Source organism: Physeter macrocephalus, chromosome 7 (genome assembly GCF_002837175.3).
Source record: "Physeter macrocephalus isolate SW-GA chromosome 7, ASM283717v5, whole genome shotgun sequence".
Classification (NCBI taxonomy): Eukaryota; Metazoa; Chordata; class Mammalia; order Artiodactyla; family Physeteridae; genus Physeter; species Physeter macrocephalus.
Window position 1 is genome coordinate 125,355,586 of NC_041220.1, and position 12,667 is coordinate 125,368,252.

The window sequence follows — 12,667 nt, forward strand, 5'->3', positions numbered from 1 at the left end:
AGTAAAGATGTTAAAAAAAAAAAAAAAAAAAAAACTTGAGGCCTTACCCTAGGCACTGAACTCTAAGCAATGCTCTTAATAAATCTAGTCCTGTTTCCTTATATTTACTTAGGGATTTTAAGATAACCTGGCAAAACCTGCAAAGATTTTCAGTAGCTCATGTGCCAGAAGAATACAAATTTCTGAATTTAGAACTTTTTAAAGATATATTAGAAGACACTGTTTGTAAGAGTTCCTATTTTATGCTATCATATATAGTACTTTTAATCATCCAAATATTTTAGTACCTCCAAAAACTGTTTGTAATATCATTAGATCTTTAGAATCAGAAGGCTGAATTAATACTGAGCCATAAATTTTTATCTTATGATAAAGGGAGGCTCCCAGGATTTATTTTTACCAATAAATGTTCTTGAAGTACCTCACAACTCCTGTCAAGGTTCCATCCAAAACTGAGAAATAAACAGCTATGAGGGTTGGGGACTGAGAAGACTTGTCTGGCTTACGATCACTTCTGTTTTATTATGAATGCATGGAAGCACGATCACCTACAAGGAAAAAAATTTCTCTTCCACCTTAACATCCAACTGCTGCATTTGCCTACAATATCTTAACACCAACCACATCAAAAAAAAAAAGACAACAGAGAGACATATCCATGGGGAAGAACTTCCAGGGGACACAGCACCAGAGGGTCAGCTCTGAGACCTCTCTTCAGTGGCACTGCATTCCGCCTCCTGAAAAAGTAGCACTCTGGGGTCCAGGAGACAGACTCTCTCCTTGACCGAACTCCAGACAGGTTCCGCAGAGCCCTCTTTTTGACTAGGACTGGTCTCTAGCCTGCCAAGCCCAGTTGTAGCAAGAATCCTGCTAAAGTCAGTTTACAGAGAATCCCGCAAACCTTAACATCTGTTCACGTTCCTCATCCTCCATCTTTGACGTATACACCCATGGGCTGCCTTCAGCAAGAATCCTATTAGGCCAGTTCAGCAAGAGTCCCTCTATCCGTAATGTCTCCTCTTAGTAACTTTCCATCCACTGACCCCCTTCATCCTGCTCACTGGTTGTAAGTTCCCAGCTGCCTTTGCTATATTTGGACTTGAACCCAATCTCTTCTCTTCTTTTGCAATAGGCATGATCTTTACTGCAGTAGTTTTGAAAGTCTTCTTTACCATTTAACAAGTGTGAGAATAATTTTTTCTTTAACAATAGTCTCCTCTTGTTCAAGGAAAGAAGAAAGACTCTTCTTTCCTCTGAACAGTCAGCCTTGAGAGAACCTACAGGAAAACCGCAGTGTTGTAATTATGTGGCCGAAAACATACAATCCAAGAGAAGAGGTGTTTCCCAGTTTCATCTCCCAGCCCCAGAGTGTTGACTGGTAGCAGCTTTCATCCCCTCAAGCCATTCCCCCCCACCACCCAGAGCCAAACAAAAGATTGTGGCCAAGTAGGAAAAGGAGGGGCAGGGACGCCTCACTTATCTCATGGGGAGGTCATGAAACTAAGCCAGAGCTCTTCATTCTCCTACGTGGGAAAATGCGACACTGTGATTTGCAATAAGAAGCATATATATTTGGTCTTTGTCCCCATTTCCTGCACAGACCTCCTAAAGCCCTTGGAATTCCCGGATGATAAGAGTGACAAATTTCATAATGATAAGAGCTTGATATTCATAGCAAACCCCCTTCAATCACACCTGACTTTGCTAATGAGGTGGCTTTTGGGAAGCATCTAAGGATGTGGGTTTGGGGGCTGCTTGCCCGGGGAACCAACCACGCGATTAGAGGGTTGGAACTTTCAGTCCCACACCCGCAAGCCCACCTCAGGGAAGAGAGAGGGGCTGGAGATCGAGTTCAATCACCAATGGCCAATGATTCAGTCAATCATGCCTATGTAATGAAGCCTCCATAAAATCCAAAAGGACACGGTTTGGAGACCTTCCAGGCTGGTGAACACATGGAGCTGTAGGGACAGTGGCTCACTCGGAGTGAGCATTGAAGCTCCATGCCCCTTCCCACACACCTTGCCCTACGCATCTCTTCCAGCTGGCTGATCCTAAGTTGTATCCTTTTATAATAAACCAGTGATCTAGTAAGTAAAATGTTTCTCTGAGATCTGTGAGCCTATGATGGGGTCACTGGAAACTCCAATCTATAGCCAGTCAGTCAGAATCAGAGGTGACAATCTGGCCTTGCAACTGGCGTCTGAAATGGGGGTGGGAGTATGAAGAGGGGTGGTCTTGCAGAACTGAGCCCTTAACCTGTGGGAGCTGATGCTACCTCCAGCAGACAATGGCAGAACTGAGTTGAATAGCAAGACACCCATCTGGTACAGGAGAACTGCTTGTTGGTGCGTGGAAACCACACCCCACATTAGAAGTGGGTTCAGAACCCTTTGAGAAATCCACCCAAAGCCAGGCTAGTCTCCATTTCCACCCTATCTAAACAGCACAGATGCATAAGGGCCAATAAACTCCCTGCCATTTGTTTTACAGCTTGACCATATGAAAGTGAATGGCTGAATACTGGCAGCTTCAAATGGTTCGGCATAATTAAAAGGAGCAAAAGGCTGGGAGAGAACCTGGTAAGAATTGAGGAGACGGCCCTTCAAAACTGGTATGGGTTAGGAAAGTTATTTCTCTCAAGTCAAACTGCAGTTCCTCTCTGTTTAGTAAGACCACTTCAAATTGATGAGGAGCACACCATCAATATCATCATAAAAATGAACAAATACCATGGGTTCTCTCACTGTGAGCACTTGGATGACTTAGTTCACCTGTCTGCTTATCTAGTCACTCAACAGCCATTCTCTGAATGCCCTTCCACTGCCAAGTATTGTACTAATCACTAGGAAAAAGTCAAGATCTCTTAAGTCAAGAGAAAATGATAGGCATGTAAATAATCAAGCGCAGTAGAGTACACACACACAGAGGTTTCATCAGGGTAATGTGAGCACATAAAGGAGGGACTGAGACAGCAAGAGTGGAAAGAAAAGAAATCAGAAAAACTTCCCCCAAATGTCTTGAAAGTTGCCTGTAATTTTGCCAGGCTGGCTCAGGAAAGTAGAAAAGGGCAGGCAGCTATTTCAGTATGTATTAAAAACATGGAAGAAGGAAACAATGTGGTGCTTTGGACAAAGGGTTAAGTATTTCAACAGACTGGAACAAGCAGTTAAGATTGGATAGAAAAACGAACAAGGGAAAAGTCACAGTGGGGAGCGAGGACAGCTGCAAGCCAGGCTGAGAAGAGCAGCCTTCACCCCGTTGGCAAAGGAAGCCCCTGGAGGGCATTTAAGCAAGCAGGCAAGGAACAAGGTCGACTCTGCACAGTACTATTACTAGGGCAGCAGTGGGGACAAAAGGACAGAACTGTGCATGTGTGGAGACAGAAAGACTGTTTTAAAAACTACTACACATAAGAAGGTTAAAAAAGACCTGATCTAAGTCAGGAGCAGTGGAAACGGAAAGGAAAAGGCAGACAGGAACAGGGCCAAGGCAGAAGGAAACCACTGAGGATGATTCATTTTTTGGATAAGGAACAGGATGGCTGGTTTTGCATTTCTCCACATACTGAAAGAGAAGCAGGCTTGTCAGTTACTGGGGCACACAAGTGGTAACTAGAGCTGTGGGAGGAGGCTTCACGAAAGGCAATGTTAATGTAATGGAAAGAAGAGCTGGAGAAGGGAAGGTCATCTACAATCGGAATGGCAGCTAATATCAGCTAAGAGCGGCAATGAGCTCAGACCTTCACATGGACCATCTCAGTGAAACCCCATTTTACAGATAAAGAAACACACTGGCTTAGAAAGGTTTGGCGAATCGCCCAAGGGGACCAGCAAGCAAGCAAGTAGAAGAGCTGGCACTCGAACACAGGCCACGGGACTGTGGGCTCTTAACTATGATTCTACACAGCCTCCCAAAGGCAAAAAGAAAATCCAAAGAAGGTGATGGAATGGCAGACAAAGAAGAAAAATGTTCCAAGGAAAGGAAGAAAAGGCAGTGCGCAAACCATAGGGCAATCAAGTAAGAGGGAAGATGGAAAAGCGTCCACTGGATTTGGCGACTAGGAGGTCTTTGGTGGCGGTAAAAGCCTGATTGGAGGACACTAAAGAGTGAATTGAGGGGCTTCCCTGGCGGCGCAGTGGTTGAGAGTCCGCCTGCCGATGCAGGGGACACGGGTTCGTGCCCCGGTCCGGGAGGATCCCACATGCCGCATGGCCGCTGAGCCTGCGCGTCCAGAGCCTGTGCTCCGCAACGGGAGAGGCCACAACAGTGAGAGGCCCGCGTACCGGAGAAAAAAAAAAAAAGAGTGCATCGAGAGGCAGAGCATCTCTGTGAACTCCCATTTTACAAACAGGCTTTTTTTTTTTAATACTTAAAAAAAAAACCACACACTTTAAAAATACTTTTTCCAGCTTATAGGCTCTGAAGAAGTTTCTACTAGATAGAGAAACAGCGACAAGGTTACGAACAGAGGAGACAGGAGGAATTTGCCTTAAAAAGAAAAGACATCTGACCCCTGAGCCTGAAGGAAATGAGGTGAACAATGGAAAGAAGGGAAATATCCTGGAGTCTCAGTTACTGTGAAGAAGACATAACTGCTGGTTGTATTTTTGAGAGCTTTCTAAAGATTGGGAAACACTCTTGCTACATTTCCATTTGATCAGTCACCGTGAAAGCTAGCAAAGCCACGGAGCGGTAGTAAGGGACCAGATGTGAATCACAGGACATGACTCACACAGACAGAACCCTTGTTTGGACATCCTGTCCAAGCTCCAGCCCCACCCACACAAAACCATCTACACTGGGCAAATGGGACTCTACATGACTCACAGAGAGGGCTTCCCTTGCTTCCCATCTTTGCCACTGGCCTCAAGTTCAACATGTACACCTTCCCCAGATGAATTCCAACCGAAGCAGCTACTGTTCCCGTCACGTATCCTCAGTTCACCCTCATTAACCTCATTCCTCTGCCACCAGTGCCGTACCAAGGGAATTATTATATATGCTCAGACAGTACGTGGCCAAAACATATAACTCGGTCTGTTAACTCTCAACTTCAAAATTATCCATTCTTTTAGCTCTATAATTTTGTCGGCTTTTTTCACTTGTTTGCTCTAAATGAAAAAGTTCTTTGCCTTCAAAGACTAGTTATGCCAAAATAAAACGAATAAAATTAAACCAAAACACAAGTGAAGAGTTGCTTTTCTAAACACAGAATTTAAATGCACAAGAAAATAATACAGAAATAACACTTCAAATTTAAAGATGAGAAAACATCACCTGGTCTGGAACATTTTAAGAGGAGAACTAAACCCTCTTTAAATTTGTCATCCAGTTCAATGAAATCAACACCTAAACAGCTACCCACCATTCCACATACTACTAACTAAGAGCCAGAAATCATTAAGCAAAACACTACAGCTGAGCAGCTGTACAATGGTTTTTACCTACGGTTCTTCTGAGGCTCAGGTTTCGCAAAAAGCCTTTCCCCCACATCCCCCAAGAAAGGGTGGGGTGGGGAGGCCAAGGGCCGAGTTCTGCCTTCCCTCTCCAGTCAGAGCAGTTCAGGTCTTATCTGACCGACACAGTACAGAACAGGCCCATTAATATTTCCTTTGATAATGGGTCCCACTGATCAGCAAAGAAAAAAAAACTGAAAATCACTGTACTAGGAAAGAAATGAGATGAGCAAGAAAGGAGGAAAAAGCCAGGGAAACATGATTATGATTTGAGATGCAAAGTAAATTAAATATCAGAAAAAACTAGAACCTCCAAGAGAGTCCTCCTGGAAGTTCTAGTTTTTTCTGATATTTAATTGAGGGGCACAAACACATACCATGAGGCGTCAGAAATAAGACCTCAAGTCCTAATCTTCACTGTTGCTCAATCCCATCTAAAGAGGTGAAAATTATAGTTCGAAGCCTCGAATTCAAACTGGTCTACAATTTTTGCTAAGTTTCACATAACTTCCTTTCCCCTTCATGCTCCTTCTTATTTCTGCTTCTTTCCATCTTGTCTAATCATCCAACTACCTTTGACCTCTCAAAGTCAGATGGAAGGAAAAAAAGCATCACTATAAAATAGTTTACATTATGTGCACAGTGGTAGAAAAGTTTTTAGTAACTTAATAGAGGTTTTGTCAACATTATTTAGATTTTTGTTGTGTTTCTTTAATGCTCCTATGGCTACCTCCCTGCTAGTATAAGAATGCCTTCCCTTGGCAAATACTAATAAAGTGGAAAGTTTAACTGTCCGTGAATAATGGTGATACCTTTGAGTCAGTAAAGTGGGCAAATGTATTAACCTCCGAAGAAGGGGCTATTTTACCTAGTTGTTGACTTGGCCATTTTGCACATAGCACGTGAAAAGGTATTTCACTAACCAATTCATTCACACAGATGCTTCAGAAAACAATCAAGTTTACAGATTTCTCATATTAGAGAAGAGTGTGCATGGATTCACAACTTTACTTCCTTTTGCATCTAAACAAGAGACAGAAATCTAATGAACTTGGCTGGTCCTAGACAAAGGGAGGAAATAAGTTAGCTTCAAATCTTTAGTTGTAGGAAGAGATAAATAATACATAATCAAATGGATGACCTATAGAGATGAAAATAGATTTAAAGATCACATACACCCTGCTGTGTACTAGACAGCACCACCTAAATGTTTTATAAAGAACTCAAATTCAACAAATCTAACTCTGCTTTTCTCCCACCTCCAACCTGCATTCCTTTCTCAAAGAAAAAACTCAACCACTCCACCAAGGAAGCCGCTCATCTTTACCTTAACGTGGCCCTTCCCCAACTCGCATTCACTCATGCATCCAATTTGCCCACTCTCTCCTACAGTCCCCTCCTATCTAAAGTCCCAGCTACTGCCTAGTTTAAGCCCTTAAGATTCACTGGGATTACAGCAACAGGTGCCCAAGTAGTCTTCCAATGCCCCGCTACCCTCTCCCCTCCTCAGCTCCCACACCACCATCCCGCCTCTGCAGCCCCCAGAAGCACAACATCACATTGGCCCCGGCGCTATCTTTGTTAAATACCAATCTGACCACGGCATACCCCAACTAATGACTCTCTGGTAGCTCTCCATTACCTACAAAATGGCTCATATTCTTTAGCTCCGGCTCCCCTTTCCGAGGCAGGGCTCCATCTCCCCAACTGACTGCAGCTTCACGCCAGCAAGACCAGACTGCCTGCAGCTCCTGGCCCTGCCAAACTCCTTTACACCCCCGAGCATGGAGTTTTGTTCCTGTTGCCTCTACATACCATTCCTTTCCTCCTTTGTCCCATATGACTAACGTCGGCTAAGATACCTCAATTTCCTCTTCTGTGAAACTGAAATAGTAATATTTATTTCCAAAATTGTATTATGAGCACTAAATAATGCATAAAAAGGACTTGGCAATGCACCTGTTGTATCAATAAATCTTAGCTCCATTTCCCTTTTTATTTCCCATGTCTAATAATACCTGACACATAGTAGGAACTCAAAAGCTTCAAACAGTCATGAATGTATGCATGAATGACAAAGTAAAGAGAACAGTTAGGAACTGGAGTCCAAAGAAAATGACACCAACTGGAATCTGTATTCCTTTCAATTAATCAATTGCTTACAGATGTACATATTATACAAACCAATAAACTGAAAGATGGGTCCATAAAACACAAATAAAAGGTCTTAGGAGCACTAATTTGGTAAACAAACAAAAAATCAACTGATATATTTGTGAAGTTTTAGAATAGTATACAGGTTATACGAATAAAATTTATTTCAGAACTGGACCTCCGACTAACTTGCCAACTGTGTCCAAGGGGCACTAGCTCAAGATAAGCGAATGAAGGTTTACTAAACACCAATGAATTGCTCAGCGGCTTGCAAAGCAGCCAAGCAGCTTGTGATGTAGTTCTTTCTCAGCATCCAAAATGAAGACCATAGTCCAGGAATCAGGAACTGAGAAAGACTAACCCAAAGCAGCACAGGCCATGGGTAAACAGGTAACCTGATCTAAGAACCCCCAAGGGAATCACTACAGAGTGATTGGGCCTTAAAGTGAATGGCATGAAAAGATGCACTCAATATCCAGTCAACTCCTCTGGAATGAACCTCATCTCAAATTTCCTTATTTATATTGATCCTGCTTGCTCAGCACAGGGCCCTTGTAAATTATCATAGTGCAATGACTTCAAGCCAACCAAAAAAATTTCTATTCAAATTTTGGACAGTTTAAATATGTATCAGGCTGATAACTATGATGTTCATGAAGTTTCTAGTCAAAAATTATGTACCCTGCTTCTGCTTCATGACATTCCTGGTGCCCTGAATATATTAACTCTTTGTAAACAACACTATAAATTAAACTAAGTTCGGACCACCCAAAATGTAATTTTTAAAAGTTTCATTATCTTAAAGAAAATTAAAGACATAAAAGCCTTAAATTGAATTAAAACGTATTAAATGGATCATTTGTCTATGAAATAGAGCCAACTCTTGATTTTTCCAAACCAAAGACCACAGAACTATACAACGTACTTTCAAATACTTAAATAAATTAGAATATCTATGAAATAATTTGGCTCTAGCTAAATACTGAGATTTAAAAAAAAAAAAACCACCTGTGTAAGCAAGTAAAGCCATAGGAGAGAAATAGGTCAGGAGCCTATTTAAGAAATCCAACCCAAAATACTGTAAGTCATATTAAAGAAATGACCCTAAAACCTAATGAAAAATTCACACTTATATAATCAGAAGTTGATTGTTGAGAGAAAAAAGATGAAGGGATTAAAAAATATTTACTATATATAGATAACTCAGGCAATTTTAACAGCTCTTTGGCTATTCCTTTTTTTTTTTTTTTTTGTGGTATGCGGGCCTCCCTCTGTTGTGGCCTCTCCCGTTGCGGAGCACAGGCTCCAAACGCGCAGGCTCAGTGGCCATGGCTCACGGGCCCAGCCGCTCCGCGGCATGTGGGATCCTCCCAGACCGGGGCGCGAACCCGGTTCCCCTGCATCGGCAAGCGGACGCGCAACCACTGCGCCACCAGGGAAGCCCCTTGGCTATTCCTTAGTAAATATCTTCAACTAGCTTGTACCCAAATTTAACATAGGCGATTTTGTTACTGATCCAATAATCATAATAATTTATTACTCATTTAGCCTTTTATGCTAAAATAACATGGATGCTGTGGTTTCAAACCAGATAAATATAAAACCATTCAAATGAATAGTTTCAAACCTATAAAAAAGTACTGTCCAGGAACTGTTTACATGCAGGTACATTTGTAATTTATATTCTTGTATGTCATGGAGAAGATAGAGTTAACCAGTGTGCGCTCTTTGAGAAAAACTGGGAAGCCTCAGGTTAGACTATTTCTCTCCAAATAACAGTTAACTGGTTGAATCCCACATATTTCAATACTAACGGACGAGGATTAGGACCAGAAGAAGGGCAGAGCTCAAGTATTGGTACCCCACAAATGCCTCCAACTCTGAATGTATTTACCTAACATGATAAGTCACTTTTTATGTTGTTCCCAATATTTGCCCAGTATTGCCAGGCAGGTTAAGAATCTGCCTGCCAATGTAGGGGACACGGGTTCAATCCCTGGTCCGGGAAGATCCCACATGCCGCAGAGCAACTAAGTCCGTGCGCCACAACTACTGAGCCTGTGCTCTAGAGCCCGCGAGCCACAACTACTGAGCCCACGTGCCACAACTACTGAAGCCCGCGCGCCTAGAGCCCACGCACCGCAATGAAGAGTAGCCCCCGCTCGCCGCAACTAGAGAAAACGCGGTGCGCAGCAACGAAGACCCAACGCAGCCAAAACATAAATTTAAAAAATTTTTTTAAAAAAAGCAGCATTGACATGAAGTACATTCATTATAATGTAATTTATAATTTACTTACAAATATATTAATATAAATATTCGTAAGAGTGTAAAATATACCTAATAATATTTGTTTACATAAAAAAAGAAACTTCAATGTATCTGTCAAAGATCAATCAAATTCATAATAAGACAGTCGTGCCCGTGATCTACATATGCGATCATGGATTCCTGGATATCTGCAAACTGTTATCTGCAGGGTTGGTCCCAATGTTAAGTAAGAAGAGAAAACCACTGGTATGGAAGATGTAGCTCATAAACATGAAGAATCACTGCTGTGGGAGGCTACATTTTCACTTTTCATTAAATAAAAGACATTAATTTTTAACAACGTATTTTAAATTGCCAGAATGTGCACCTCTAAGACTCAGCCATGATGCCATTCCTCTACAGATGGCCAGAGAGTGGAAGCCCATACCGCACGTCAACAAAAGGTACTACCATGGAAACTGTTTGAAACCCAACACTGAAGTACTTCAGCTTTCCTACAATTACACTGGGGTCCAAAGGAAATTTTAGACAGTAAAAGTGCAATTCCATAATGTGGGCATTCTGCACACCACCAAATGTAAGTATAAAGCCAACAAAACTTCACCTTAATATTAAATACTTTAACAAAATGTTTTACTTCCATGGTTTCCAAGGATAACTAATAACAAAGCTAGTGTAAAATTCAACACGGTATCTTTCTTATTATTACTTGTAACTTTTATGATAACTAAAAACTGTGACTTGGATAGAAAACAGTCCTGGTTATATTGCAATAGAGGTCACGTACAGAATTCTATAATACAAGCCACCATTCTCCCAGGTTTTGTATATATAAGGGCTTTTACACTATTTTCATTCTTTGAAATTATCAATGTCCACATTTGGGGAAATGTGTTCATTTATGCTATCTTGGGTAGAGTCTACATAATTAAAGGAACTGACTGAAACACTTCAGAAATCACTGGGTAAATTTACAAAAGAGACAAGAGAAACAGCCAAAAGAGCTAGGATAAAGAGAATTATTCTTTAATGCTTGCGAAATCATCATTTACATCACCACACCAGCATATCAAGATAGGAAAAATAATGCTCAGCCAAGTTAATTCCATATAAAAGTATCCTTTATATGTTGAAGAATCTAAACCAAACTTTCCACTTGAAGTAATATGAGACTTGGTTTATTGTAATACTTCTTAAGTGCAAAAGAGGAAGTAAGAATGGAAGTACTGTATAAATTTAATAAAATTACCAACTCCTCTTAATCCTCCCATCTTCTCTTGGAAAGGATCATGAAACCTTACAATCTTGATAAGTCAATCTGATTTTTTTTAAGTGAACTATACATGAAAGAGGGCATTGTTTGAGTTGAAACACTTGTTTAAAAAAAGTTTCTGGACTCTGACAAGCCAGTTAGATCGATGAGATCTTGTAAAATTAGTTTCGGGGTGGAGCTGTCGTAAGCACCGATATTTTATTCACAAAAGATTGCACAACACGGTCAATTTTTAAAGAGTGCTATATAAATTAAACGAGTTTCTCTTCCCTACGTTTTTGATAAAGGTTAAGAACAGCAAAGAAAGCCGTTATTAGGTAATCCAATTCTGAAACAGTCCCAAGGCAGATTCAATTCAGAACTCGTTCCGCGAGTTCGTTACTTAGGAAAAGCAGCTCTTCGGTTTAATCTTTTTGCTTGGGGGGAAAAAAAAATCAGTGCCAACGACGAACAGTTCCTTTTAGTTAAATTTGGTTGAGCGACTGGAAAAAGCTCCACTACAACTTTACTGGAAAAAGCCAACGCCCACTCACAATATTCAAATACAGGAAACTTGGCGAAATAAATAAATAAAGCCAAGAAAAGAAAAAAATAAATGCGTTCGCTTCACATGACCACAAGGAGCTGTACTTGCTCTGGTTCTAATTTCAGCCACTCTCTGGATTTTTAGGAAGGCTCCCTTTTACACATTCACTCACGAAGAGGGAGCGCCCCCCCAAATCCCGCCACGTCACCGGCGGCTGCGCCCGCTGCGCTGCAGCGCCAGGTGGGAGCAGGTTCGGGTGGGCGCTCCCTAGGAAGGGGAGCAAAGGGGAAAGAGAAAGGTGTAAGAAATTCCCGAAGGCAGATTCAGTTTACTCCTAAACTCTTCTGGCTTTCCAACAAATTCTAGAACTCCTGAACAGTTTACAAAGTTGGTAAATCCGAGTGCTGCGCGGGGGCGCACGGCCTTACCTGTGCCATGGCGACTGCCCAGGTCAGGAGAAGGTGACTGATGCAGGACTGCAAGAGAAGAGAGATACGGCGGGTTCAGCGAGCCAGACTTCGCCGCCGCGGCGCCCAGACAGCCCCCCGGGCGCCGCCGCAGACCCGCCCTCTCCGCAGCTCCCGGGACAGCCCTCAGCCGAGCGACCGCGCCACCCCAGCGTCCCCGCTGCCCTCGGCGGGCTAGGCGAGCGCTCACTCACCCAGACCCGAACCTCCGGGAGAGCGGCGGCGCAGAGAGCGGGGAGAGACGTGGGCGGAGAACGCTCCAGGCAGCTGCTTTCTGCGGGTTCCAGGCAAAGGAAACGGCATCTGCCCCGCCCCGCCCCCGCCGGCCCGTCCCTGCGCGCCTCCGTCACGCCCCTACCCGGGCTTCAGTGCGCCTGCGTGGAGCCCGGCCGGTCAGAGTCCTCGCATCATGGGTGGGGCGCAGCTCCCCGAGGGCCCGCCGAGGGCCCCGGGGACAACCTGGCCTTCGCGCAGCGGGAGGGCGTGGGGAGTTGTCCAGGACTCCGTGTTTGGGATC

The 12,667-nt window shown here is 42.9% G+C and overlaps 1 protein-coding gene across 2 annotated transcripts in view; it reads right to left on the reverse strand.

Moving 5' to 3' along the window:
• Positions 1-12,453, reverse strand: part of ANXA5 (annexin A5) — a 31,914-nt gene extending 19,461 nt beyond the window's left edge. For both annotated transcript variants that reach the window (XM_028492242.2, XM_024119294.2), the window contains exons 1-2: positions 12,345-12,453; positions 12,112-12,159 (exon numbers count right to left, since the gene is read on the reverse strand). In XM_028492242.2, the coding sequence (XP_028348043.1) occupies positions 12,112-12,120 (9 nt within the window). In that variant the 5' untranslated portion in view covers positions 12,121-12,159; positions 12,345-12,453. The remainder of the gene's footprint in view (positions 1-12,111; positions 12,160-12,344) is intronic.
• Between the last annotated feature and the right edge of the window lie 214 nt (positions 12,454-12,667).